General features: G+C 36.3%; 2 protein-coding genes across 3 annotated transcripts in view; one reads left to right on the top strand and one right to left on the bottom strand.

The window, feature by feature from the left end:
- LOC136820675 (integrator complex subunit 4-like) overlaps positions 1–12,747 on the bottom strand; it is a 159,987-nt gene that overhangs the window by 58,569 nt on the left and 88,671 nt on the right. The window lies entirely within an intron of this gene.
- LOC136820676 (proline and serine-rich protein 3-like) lies at positions 24–11,767 on the top strand. Of its 2 annotated transcripts, none has more exons than XM_067076874.1 (10): positions 24–126; positions 6,016–6,102; positions 6,574–6,643; positions 6,877–7,154; positions 7,463–7,646; positions 7,784–7,857; positions 8,016–8,859; positions 9,236–9,668; positions 10,107–10,203; positions 11,598–11,767. In XM_067076874.1, the coding sequence occupies exons 2-10, from the start codon at positions 6,050–6,052 to the stop codon at positions 11,629–11,631; spliced, it is 2,067 nt and encodes a 688-aa protein (XP_066932975.1). In that variant the 5' UTR covers positions 24–126; positions 6,016–6,049; the 3' UTR covers positions 11,632–11,767. The 2 variants fall into 2 exon arrangements, with proteins under 2 accessions (XP_066932975.1, XP_066932976.1); XM_067076875.1 differs by having other exon boundaries at positions 40–121.

Raw genomic sequence — 12,747 nt, 5'->3', positions numbered from 1 at the left:
GTGTAGAAATGGCGCCAAATCAGCACTTTCACTTTCGTTTTCTAAGCACTACAAACAAAATTTCAAAATCAAAAATTTTCAAAATTTGAACATGGACCATGTTGAAATCCAACAAGCCAGGGTCAGGTATGCCTATTTGATAATTATTTAATAATTTAATAATTAATTATGTGTCATTGTTTTGTTTTAATGGGCGGTCCCAGTTATAGTCTGTTACCCCCCTGTGGACGACATTGATTTTCTGTCACAATTTAGGTACATACTTTTGAAAAACATCAGGATTTCTCCATAAACAGGGGCCACGGCAGCGGGGGGCCACCCGGGCCTTGGCCTGACCACATTTTTTCAAAGCAAAAAGAAAATTTACTGATTCAGCTAAATTATGCGTAAAAACCTTTAAAAAGACCTGTTTTACTTTTAGGCAATCTAGAATGGCTAATTTTCAAAAATTTCTCCCGTCGGCGCCAACCACGACCCTGCCGGTGCACCCGACAGTCGGGTGCTGTCGGGTGTTTTGTCGGGTGCTGAAATTTCTAAATTTGCGAAAACACCCGACAAATAGTGCACCCGACAGTCGGGTGCTTAAAATTCCTAACTTAGTGAGAACACCCGACAATCAACACCCGACTCGGCCTGATGGGTATTTGGCGGATTTACGCCCTATACTATTTCCCGCCATCTTTTCCGATGCCGTGGGCGTCAGTCAAATGATATGAACACCATCGGCCCTTATAAGGCAAGGCACTATTTCTCGTCACTGGCGGAAAAAGGCCGGCGTGTAAAAATTGGATCAGCGATGGGTTTAATATAGACTAGTAAACTAGTCGTTGAAAACAGACCCATATACAAAAAAATCAAGCTCCAAATAAAAAGGATCGAAGGGGTGAAGTTGCGCCTCTTTTCTGAATTTCAACGACTAGAAGCTACTTCCCTCAAAAAACGTTGTTTAATTTTACAACTTTTTTTAGGTTTTTGAGAATCCATCCAACTTTTTTGACTAAATGATATTTCATAGTAACATTGAACATGGGAACATATAAATAAATGAGCATTTCTAAAAACACAATAAACATAAAGAAAAATAAATGCAATCCCGCACGGGTCAGACATACAGAAATCTGTATGTCTCTCCCTACGATTTTAGGTGAAGAAAAAAAGGCGTTGGAAGTCAACCTCGTTCCCTGCGCATTATCAGCTTTTTTATGCTTACTGATAGCGCTAGATAATACCCTGGCATTGGCTGGTTTTCGAACGCGCAAGATTACGTAATTCAAAAACAAAACGTCAGATTTCATTCGTTCCTGGGTTTGAAACCATTGCATTGCAGTGTAACTTTGTAACGTCAGATTTTTTTATGACGTATTGTTTTGAGAAGTTCCCCCTCTGAGAGGGGGAACTCGCATCAGCCAACACCAGGGTATTCTCTGGCGTCAATCAGTAACGTAAATAAAGCCTGGAATACACGGGGACGAGGTTGGTTGGAAGTAGCTTCTAGTCGGTTATTTTCCTATTCTCTCACGCGCACTGAATATTTAATTAGTGTTTACATTATTTGATTGACAGTTTTATTATAAGGTTATAAGTAATTACCGACTAGTTTACTAGTCTAGGTTTAATAGAGATCTTCGAGTCCTAATCGGTGAAGGTGAAAAAAGTTTCGGGGGCAGGAAAGTGACGAAAATTCTGAGGTAGAGAAAAATAAGCTTCGGTGTAATAAGGGCAATTATCACCCAAACTCGAACCCCCAGTCCCTTAGTTTGCTTTTTTAATTTATTATTCTGATATAGCGCTCTGTTATTCGTGGAACGATTGTATCGCGTCCATAAGTAAAATTAAAAAGTGCGATGCAAGTGGCTCTGGGTACGAGTTTGGGCGCAACCTTGTCCCGTGTATCCTAGGTTTTTTTTACGTTACTAACTACTGATCGATACGATAGAAACGCCATACTTGACATTAACCTTTACCACTGAGGGCCAACCTCTCATGTCAACTAAATCTCGATATCATTATTTTTATTTAGAGTCGCAAATAAGAGAAAATGAATCAAATAGCAAAACAGGTAATCATTTTTAATTTGATATTTACATTATAGTCGTAAAAAAATTGGCGTGTCTTTCTTTTGATTCTCTACTTTGATCATATCAATGTTTCGATATTCTTAAATTCCAGCCTGCACTCGATGGTCAATCTATTTCTCCGTGTTTAGGTTTGAGGCATGACATCCCGGTCGCTTTTTCCTCTCTTCTTTTCTTCGTATTTTAGTCTTACATTCTGATGACAAAACACATGGACGTACTGGTTTGTCCAGGTAAGACGTTAATTACCTTATCGCTTTGTCTCATGTGATATTTAGTTTCATAATGACGTAATTGCCATGGCGTTCTAAATGGCTTGCAGAGATGCGTAATTCCGGTGAGAGGAATGGCTTTTTTAAAATTAGTTACTAACTCTATGGATACTTTTAAAAATATTTTATCAGGCATTTTATGATCTCAGACATAATGTAATGGATATTAAAGCTGTGGATAGACAAGAGGTTCAAAATCGTGAAGGGTGGTAGGCTATTAATAAATCTTTCTACTTTCTATCTCCTTCAGAAAGAAAGCAGAGGGAATGCATTGATGATCAAATGGCCTGATATATAATTTATTATTTTACATATTTTTAAGTGTATGTATTTCAAAGATTGTCTGTAAGACCATGTTCAGACGTTACGGTCTCTTATCATTCCGGTATGGTTTCCGTGAGTGTATCCGCGATAGTGTTCATATTGGTTTCGGAGCGTTTCGGAGCAAGAAAACGGAGCAGTTCGGTTCCGATGAAAATAGTGGAGCGAAACCGTTCCGATCTGCTTTGCTTTGTAACGTCTTCTTTTTTTCTTTTTCTTTTTTTCAAATTTTGGGGTTATTCACACTTGTTTCAGAACCGTTTCGTTTTGGAACGATACGGAACCGCGACGTCTAGAACATGGTCTATATTATAAAAAGGTTGTTGTCCAATTTTCTTCTTTTGAGCAACACACACGTTGTCCCCAGCCATCCAAACAGTTTGTATGTACCGTACGTATGTACGCAATGGTTGTATAAGAATAGTGATGGTACGCTAAAAAGATAGAACAAAAAATTCGGCATACAAGTAGCTTTTCGGTACAAAGCGAAAACCCAGGTGATATATAGCGTCCAGTTGACGAAGTTACTCAGTCAGCTCAGATAAATTGAACGTCACTTAAGAGTTTAATGACACACGATTTTAAGGTAGGTAAAAGAGGGAAAACCTACCTAGATAAACTTAATACCCAGAATGGATTTTTGCCTACCTAAGTACTAGTGAAGGTTGCGTTGATTTGGTGGCTCATTGATGAAACATCTCTATTTGTCTTCATCCTCGTGTCGTTAATCCGTGAACTTCTCCCAAGAACATCAAAGCCCGAGAATCAGAAATCACATTTTTTAACTAAAGAGATTGGTTTGACGAGAGAGTAATTTCGTCAAAAACGCCGCGCACCCACTACGGGCGGGGTGGCGGTACTAAAAAGAACCCGTTTTTCCGCCCTTCGGAAATCGCCGCCCGCCCGTTACATGTCGGGTGCTGTTAAGAGCGTCAAAGATATAGCACCCGACAAAGTGCACCCGACTGTCGGGTGTTACAATTTCTAACTTCAAGCACCCGACAACAGCACCCGACTGTCGGGTGCACCGGCAGGGTCGTCGCCAACCATGGTGGCACCTCCTTAGACACGAAACCATGGCCCTACCATTTTCAAATTGGAGCCGCGACCCCTGATAAAGCTAACATTCAAGAATTTTCAAGGAAAAGTCTTAGATTTTCTGATACTTAACAAGAAAATAGAGCAGATTTTACGGATTTTCTGATACTGCGGACCACAAATGATTAGGAAAATTCTGCATTTTTCTTAACCTTTTCCAAAATTTCTCAGGATTTCTAAGGCCTGGGCCTGGGTCACCAATAAGTTGTGTTTGCGTTATTTCCAGCCCCAAAATGTGAGTCGTTTGGTCGGTTGACATCTTAAATCATCGGAAAAATGTGCTCAAGCGGTCAAGCGGTGTAAAATCATTGGAAAAGTGGGCTCTGAGAGCATAGGTTTCCCTGACAAGAATCATCAAGCGCGCAAGCTGCGATGTGATTATTTTGCATATCGAGATATGATATTTATTCATAAATATCAATAAATATTACAATCATTCTAAAAGTCAAAGGGCTAAAAAGAAAAGGGGGTGATAAGTGTGTCCAAGCTTGGAAAGTGTAAGACTTTTAATACTTATACTTGGAATACTTGGAAGTGCTTTCGATGGTCTTCCATCTAGGTGAACAATCCAATGTCCGCCTGCCGATTATTGATTTGATGTTTGATTGAGATGGATGCAGCATTTGTTGTTGCACCTAGAACAGAAGGTTCATCCGGAACAAAAACAAGGAACTTGTCTAGCTTCTTTTTGAATTCTAGCACAGGGCATCCACTTAAATTCCTCAATTCTTTAGGGAGGGAGTTGAACAAGATTGGCCCACGGGTTGATAAGAAATTATGTCGGATTGACTGTAGGGCAACTGATGTTCCTGTGATTCGGGCTTTAACAAAGCACAATCTTCCAAGTCTGGGTAGGAAAACAGGTCGTAACCCGTCTGACTGGTTGATATTAGGCACAAGGTTTTCAAGGATCTTCCACGTGTAGATGATCATGTATCTTTCACGTCTTCTTTCTAGCGAATAAAGCTTGAATGCCTTTAATCTTGACCAGTATGATTTTTCGGGGTGAATGATTTTTCGAATGAAGCTCCACTGGACCATTTCAAGACTTTGTATATCACATTTTAGCCATGGGTTCCAGAGTTGAGAACAATATTCGAGTTTTGGAAGAACAAGAGATTTCCATCATTCCACCATTAAGACTAAGAGATTAAAATTATGAGATTATTTATGAGTTTGGTTGAATTTGAATGCTAAGATTAAGTTGATTGTAAGATTAGTTGTGAATTTTAGGTGGGTAATGATAAAATACTATAAAATACGCTGAATCTACAAAATTCTTTGAATAATATCGCTTAAAAATCCGCCAAATTTTCCGACGTTCCGACAAGAAAAGGGTCATATTTTTAAGATGGAAAGTGAGTCGGTCGGAGGATGCAAACACAACTTATTTGTGACCACAGCCTAAGTGAAAAAAAATCCAAAAAACCCTGTCATCCACAGGGGGTAATGGTTTTTTTCTGGAACTGCTCGATGCTGGAGTTTTTAAACATGACATCCTGATTAATAAAAAGTCTGTTTATAGTTGACAGAAGCTTCATGTTCATTTTTGGTAAAATTTATTTCAAGTAAACGTTTCGGCTTCTCAACAGAGAACCATCCTCAGTACAGTAAAATTAAAATGAATGTATGTAAATACATTCATTTTAATTTTACTGTACTGAGGATGGTTCTCTGTTGAGAAGCCGAAACGTTTACTTGAAATAAATTTTACCAAAAATGAACATGAAGCTTCTGTCAACTATAAACTTTACACTTAAGTTGTATGAAAGGATTGATTTGTTTAAAAAGTCTGTTGCTATTGGATAACTAAAAATCTCAGGACCAATATTAATTTTGAAATCCCTAGTAGGATTCTGATACTCTTCTTTAGAATAGGATTATAGAAGGTTGAAATCACTGATTGAAAAAGATTTCTCTCTGACTGCTAAGCAAAGAACTTAGCCATAATCAGTCAGCTTGAGAAAAACCGTGTGTTTTGTTTTTGATATGAATAAATAAGCTCCCCCCCATACATCCTTTTGGCCTCAAAACCCATCCTTCCCTGAATCCAGGGGGAGGACACTATGAGATGTCATAATTACCAATTTACGATACTGTCATTTTATGGCTGAGAGTGCACTTATTCAAAATGTGTGGGACACAAGGTTCCCTTTTTCACACACTGGAAAGTCCCAAAAATTAGATTCCCACCAAAGCTTATTAATTTGAAAGTCTAAATTTTTCTCAATTCAATATTTCCATAACAGATTGCCTTCAAGTTGTGTGACAAATGTTTGATCCATGAATAATAACACAGAAACATTTTTCACTACCCAGAAGAATCCGTTCTCAAGGTATTTTTCTTTTTTTCTATTGTTAAGTGACATGGTTCAGAAAGACTGGTAAATCTGGAAAATGAATGGCTTTAAGAAAAGTTTCAGGGAAAACCAGAGAATTTCCTTTTACATAGTCAATGGCTTAGGGAACTACGGGAATCTCATTTTCCAGATTCCTTGTAGAAATAAGTCATATTTTAAAGTCTAGAGTATCTGATTTTCAGTTAAACATTATAATGTTGGATGAAACAGTCTTAAAAACACTTTTTCACAATTTCATATTCAATTTTAAGGATTCCACTCAGATAAAAATCGCACAATTTCAGTTATTTTTCAGGAAAAAAACTCAAGGAAAAACAATTCTTTCTGAACCTTGAGTGAAGATTTAAGAAAAAAGGATGATAGTTACAACCTTCCTTTGTTTCATGAAGATTGCAAGGTGGAGCCCCAAGTTGTCATTTAATTTTTTTATTTTCTACTTGTTTTCAGGGAAGCCAAACCTCGAGGTTTCTACTACCCGTCTATTGAGAAATTAACATCTGACAAGGATTCTGAGAATGTAAGTTGGAGCCTATATAGCCAAAACGAAAGGTACTCTTTTCGATGTTGTAGTGAAAGAAAAAATTTTAAGAAATCTGTGGTTTTGAATGCAACCTCTCTGTTTGAAAACCCGATAATTCTTAATCATTTCTTCCAATTTTTGTTTTTCAAAGTATGTTTTAAAGTTATTTTAATCAATAAGAATCAGCAAGAACTTATTATCTTTTTATTCATGATTCGATTTCGATTTAGGCAATATTGATACCAAAGAATGGATATGGGGAAAGTCGAAGCGATAACATTAATTCAGCCTTTCAACTGATGGACAGAATTGATGACTCGCTGAAACATTCGGATGAAAGCAGTCAACAAAACGAATCTGGCTCCAGTAAATATGACGAGTCTTGGTCCAGCACACTGCCAAGTTTCCAAGAAACTCCAGTCAAATCTCCTGATGATGTTTCGATGATTTCTTCTGCTAAAGAGCACAGCATTGAAGATTTTCTCGAACAACAGGGAACTTTATCAAAGTATGCATTTTTTGTTTTTTTTCTACAAACTGTTTGTTGCAATGTTCTTCCCGATCTTAGTATACACTCGGAATAAAGTGGTCAATCAAATCTATCTATAGATCTTAAAATTCTCAAATGGAGGAGTGTGTTAGTTATCAGTCGCAATAATAAGCTTCAAAAAATATAATCCTGATTGATATTCTATAAAAACTAGAAGAGATATTGTTACCAGTTTGTTAAATCTCAAACATTATCCTTTGTTGGATTACACTAATGTGCTGCCGTTGTAATTCTTTTGCTATCAGCATTCTTTTTTCTTCTCGAAGATTTGTTCAAAGATTTCGTAAGCAACCACCTCTTTCGAGAGAACAGCGAATTGAGAGGAGTCAAGAGAAAACAACTGATTTCTGGTGGCTTCAAAATGGAACAGAAACATGTTCAAAAGAAATCGATTTGCCGAAAGAGGACAAATATCCAATTATTACACCACCAAAACCCAATAAGAAGAAGGTATGTTATCTGTCAAAAAGTTTATCTCCAATTATATACACCAAACGTTTACGCTAGCATTTCTGCACTATCTTCGTGTCATTTTTGTTTTTCTTCCATTTAAGATCACACCATAACACGTTTTTCTTCTTTCTTAGAGTTGCGTACCCTTTTACAACAGTCCGAATGTCGTGGGAATGCAATCGAGAGCTGATAAACTTTTGGAAATGAGGTAAACTCTATTTTCATAACTTAAAAAAAGTAAGGCTATGAGAGTTAACGAAGAAAAATGTTTCCAGAATCTCAAAATTATTTGTTGATCTTTGATGGGCGACAAAAATAGGATTTTGAGTAATTTATAAAGTATTTTTGCATTTCTTCAATTTACAGTGGCTCTACTTTGAATGAAGGGCCATTGAGTGATAACACAACAACTTTATCAAAATACCAAAAATCACCAGCTAGCCATGTTCTCAAAGATGAAGCTCCTTCTCATACAAGAAATCATACAACTGAAGAATACACCAGAACCAATCCGTGGGTTCGAAAAGAAAGACTTTCACCTTCCAAACCGAAAGCAAAAATGAGAGCTGACGATGATATTCTGTATCAGTGGAGACTTGCAAGAAAAATGGAGATAGCATCACAAGAAGTCCAAGAACAAAACCCTTATCTACACAAGACAAGAAGTGTTTTGGCTGACAAAACTAATTTGAATTTTACCGACAAGAAAACTGAAGTAACATCTTACTCACCAGTAAAAAGTTCGAAGCACGTGGAGAATTTGGAACGGAAGGAGACTTTGGATCAGCAGCAGAAACTTCCGGAGAATGAATCACAACAACGAGAGAAAAATTATGAGCGAGATTTCATTAAAAACAACCAACATTTACAATCACAATATCCTCAATTTCAAAATTTTCAACCTTATCTCGTACAACCGATGATTCACACGTGTTGTCATGGTAACTGTTTACATCAACATTATTCAGGGCAAAGTTCAGGGAAAGTTTCAACAGGAGTACAAGTCGAACGACTGACGCCCCCGCCCCCACCCAATAGAGAAGATGATCATCCATCTAAAGAACGTCAAGACGTACACGAGAGAATGAGTGAGAAATCAGATCAAAGAATATCTTCTTGTAGCGAGTCACAAGAGTCACAAATTTTGGACGAAGAATCAACAGAAGAAAATGGTCACTTGATAAAGCCGACCATTCCGGTTATTAACGAGGTTAGTATGACATTACTCTGCTACACTAACTCAAGTTCCAAACAGTTGCTTTGGGAAAGGAAACATGGGAACTTGACCATAGCTTGGATGGTATTGAGGCTAAAACACAAAATGGTTATTATCTTTCGGTGATATTTTTAAACAGTAGCATTCTATAAGTTTCGCATGAAAAATTTAGAAATATATCGAAAATTTTGATACTTTATCGATCTTATTTATGTCGGCCTTATTCGGCGCTGGCGTAATAAGGGCCGGCGTAAGGGATCGGAATTAAATTGGGCCGGGCTAAAAATGGAGAAAGATTGAGTTTTGGCGTAATAAGGGCTGACGTTAAACCAGGTTAAAAGGTATACTGATATTGACTTGTTTTTCACAGGTAATTTCGAAGCATTTGTTTCCAGACGAAATGATTACATCGTCCAGAAAGACTAGAGAAGCCATTGCTGACAAAACAAAGTCTTGCTCGTCAGATAAAGAAATTGTACCACAAAAGACATCAAATTCTTCTTCTGAATTCACGAAAGTCAAACAACTAACAAGCAAACCCAGGAAGGACACAAAAGTATTTTCAAAATCTTCGAAACCTACATGTGATCCACAAAATGTATCAACAGAACAAATTCGTTTTGAATTCCTTCCAACGAAAGGTCAAGACATTCTTAAATCAGATTCTACCAAACAACAAATTGATATCGTAGAAGACCAGGTACAACTGGAAGAAATAAAGAGTAGTACTCCAAGGTTGGAAGAATCACCGGATTCGATTTCACAAATTCCCGAAGATGAACATCTCAATCAACAAACTCAAAGTAAGGTTACGACTTTTTCGATCGTGTCAACTTGAGTGTTTTGCATATCTCCATTTAAATTACATTGACCTTCGTACGAATTTCACAAATTCCACTTTGACCTCTCTTAAAACTTGAATGAATCATTTCCTGGCTTTGAAAATTCCTGGAGAACAAAGTAGAGAGTCGCCATGCTGTTCTTTTTATAAGCATTACACTTAAAAGCATATCTCAGCGCAGATATGGCAAAAATTTAAGCATATACTAAGCATTACCTCGAAAATATGTGTTTTCCTGATTTTGGTTATTTTTAGCTGGGATTTTATAGATTTTCGGAATTTCCTTATAAGTATTTTTCACCCATGTCAAGCCATCGACCTAAGTATCTTTCTTTTTTCGACTTTTTGTATGCTTAAAAAACATGTGGTGGTATATTATTTGGGTCTACTTTCTTTTCAGATGATTTGTTGGAAAGTTCATCAGAGGAGGAATTCTGTGATGACGACATTCTGAACGACCTCAGAAAAAGACGAAACGATATACAAAGGAGGTTAAAGTAAGCCCGATCGATTGTAATCCATAATAATTCACTTTCAAATACCAGTCGTCTGTTATTATGTAAGATCATGGAGGTAATAAGAAATAGATGGAGAATAAATGACTCGGTAATGGCCTAAGTTATCGTTAAATTCTTTTATATTTTCATTCAAATCGGTTTTCTTTGATTTACTATCATTGGAAGCAAAAAAATCCGAAATGTAAATTTATAAGAACAGAAGTGAGAATGTTATCCTGATTGAAATAAACATTTTATGCAAAAAGTTCTTGTTCAAACGCGATACAAAAGTAATTTTCTCGTAGTAAGGTTACAATAGTTCTATGATTTCATATCGATGTATTTTTGGGCAAACATATTGCTAATTTTGAGAGTTTCAGCACATTTTCCTTGAAAATTTCTTCATTAAAAATCTTTACGTCTAAAAGGGAGGGGGCTTTCAAATTCTGATGGATGAATAATTTAAAGGTTACCTAATCGTAATATAGATTTTTTTAAAAATCTATCGATGATTTTATGAGAGGGGGCCCTTAAAAATATAGGATTTTGTGCTTGTTCCGGCAAGCTTTTTCTCATTTTGATCAACAAAGCTATTATCTCACAATAGAGCTGTTAAAAATCCAACACCTTTTTATTCAGTTTTTTATGAACTTAAATATTCCCATGAGTGCACACAAAATTAATCACTTTTTCCCATTGCAACCAAGGAGCCGTTTGCTTCTGATGATTAGGTACAATGAAATAAAAGTCATTTATTCTCCATCTATTTCTTATTACCTCCATGGTAAGATTAAACGTCCAGAAAGGGATGTGATACCCTATGAGGGATACCTACAAAGTAAGGCCCTTAAGGTACGTTTTTAGGCTTCGATTTCCAAAGTACACTGTAAGGGTTGTAATGAGAAAGAAAGTGAATGAGAAAGAAAATGCTAAGGGTGTAAAAATTGAGAAAAACGAGGCTTTATGGCAAAACTTTGGAAAATCTGACCATTTTGTCCTATATATTCACAATAATTTACAAGAAAACTCATCTCAAGGATTTTTTGACCAAATTTGGCTAATTTTCTCTACACTATAAAAATAGAGTCCAATTTTAATATCTATATTTTCGTCTGCATGTACGTTGGTTTTCAGATCGAGTGTCCACAAGTTGTTTTCGCATTACAAGTCCTGGTGGGTTGGCAAAGACACCTAGATAGTAAATAGGAATATTACTCCTTGAAAGGACACTTTTATTCGCTATACAAACAAGTGTCCTTGCTCCTTTAGAGGGTGTCTTTTTCGAAATTTTGGAAAAAGGTAGAAAACTATCGAGGAAACTTTAATCGATTTCCCTTAATTGCACTACTATAAAAAATTATTGATTGCTTTTTCGGTATTTTTTTATATTATAGGGAGATTTCGAAAATTTTGTCAAGTGACGGTTGAATTGAGGGAATTCTCAAACCTGTTATTGGTACTATTGTTAAATAAGTTGTAAATTTTTGTAATATAATATGGAAGTAAATTATTTTTTATCAGTCATAAATAAGTGAAGTAAAATAAAAGTTTATTATACGTAAAATGATTTCATCTTACCCTAACATATAAAAACATAAAATTGGGCTCTTCCAGAAAAGAATTGAATATGGGGGTGGGGGTGGAGGATATATATTTTTTTGAATTTACCCCCCAGACATTGTGAATTTTGACCCCCGGACAAGCATCAAGCACCCCTAATCAGAGCAAGTTTGCCCCTAAAACAAGGCAAATTTTGCAGATTTTTCACTATACACCCGGGCAAAATATCCAAATACCTTATCGGGGAAAAAAATGTCAGAGTTTTATTTAGTCGGGGAAAAATTTCGTCACCTAGAGGCATTTTCGTCACTTTTTCCCGACCAAAATTTCAAATTCGTCACTTTTCCCCGACGAAATTTACAATTTAGTCACTTTCTTTCACCCAACTAAATCGTCCAAATGAAATGGTTTCCTTCACTAGCTCGAAAATAAATCTTGTAATTCGACGTTTAAGCACTAATTTCGATTAATAAAGATGTAAAAAATTTAGATTTTAATTTTGGTTGGGGTTTGAAAAATTTTTGGTAAAAGTTTTGGTCGGGTGATAAAATATCAGGGAAAAATTTCGTCGGGGGAAAATTTCGTCACCCCCTTTAAAATTTTCGTCACTTTTCCCCGATAAGGTATATCCTCCCGCCCCATGTACAAAAATTTTCTGGAAGAGCCCATTGTGTTGATAATAAACATAATATTCATTACTTTACTCTTAGGTTCCAAATAAACGGCCCCTCCCCCGCTTGTTAATTTTTCGAAAATTTTCAGCTGTCAAAGTAGACTAGAGTCTACTTTTAGCTGAACTTTGCTTTTTGATAATTTTTTATGACGCTGAGTCCAGTGAAGTAAGTAGGAGCATTTGGCAAAGTCGCCATTTTGAACAAAAATATTAAAAATCCAAATAACAATAAAACTACTTGGAGTTGAAAGATATAATCAAAAATGAGAAACAATAAATGATTTTTCGAAGCATTTTTATTGCATTTATTA

This window comes from Clytia hemisphaerica, unplaced genomic scaffold (assembly GCF_902728285.1).
Source record: "Clytia hemisphaerica strain Z4C2 unplaced genomic scaffold, Clytia hemisphaerica genome assembly, whole genome shotgun sequence".
NCBI classification, from domain to species: domain Eukaryota; kingdom Metazoa; phylum Cnidaria; class Hydrozoa; order Leptothecata; family Clytiidae; genus Clytia; species Clytia hemisphaerica.
This window is presented reverse-complemented; position numbering and strand designations above follow the sequence as displayed.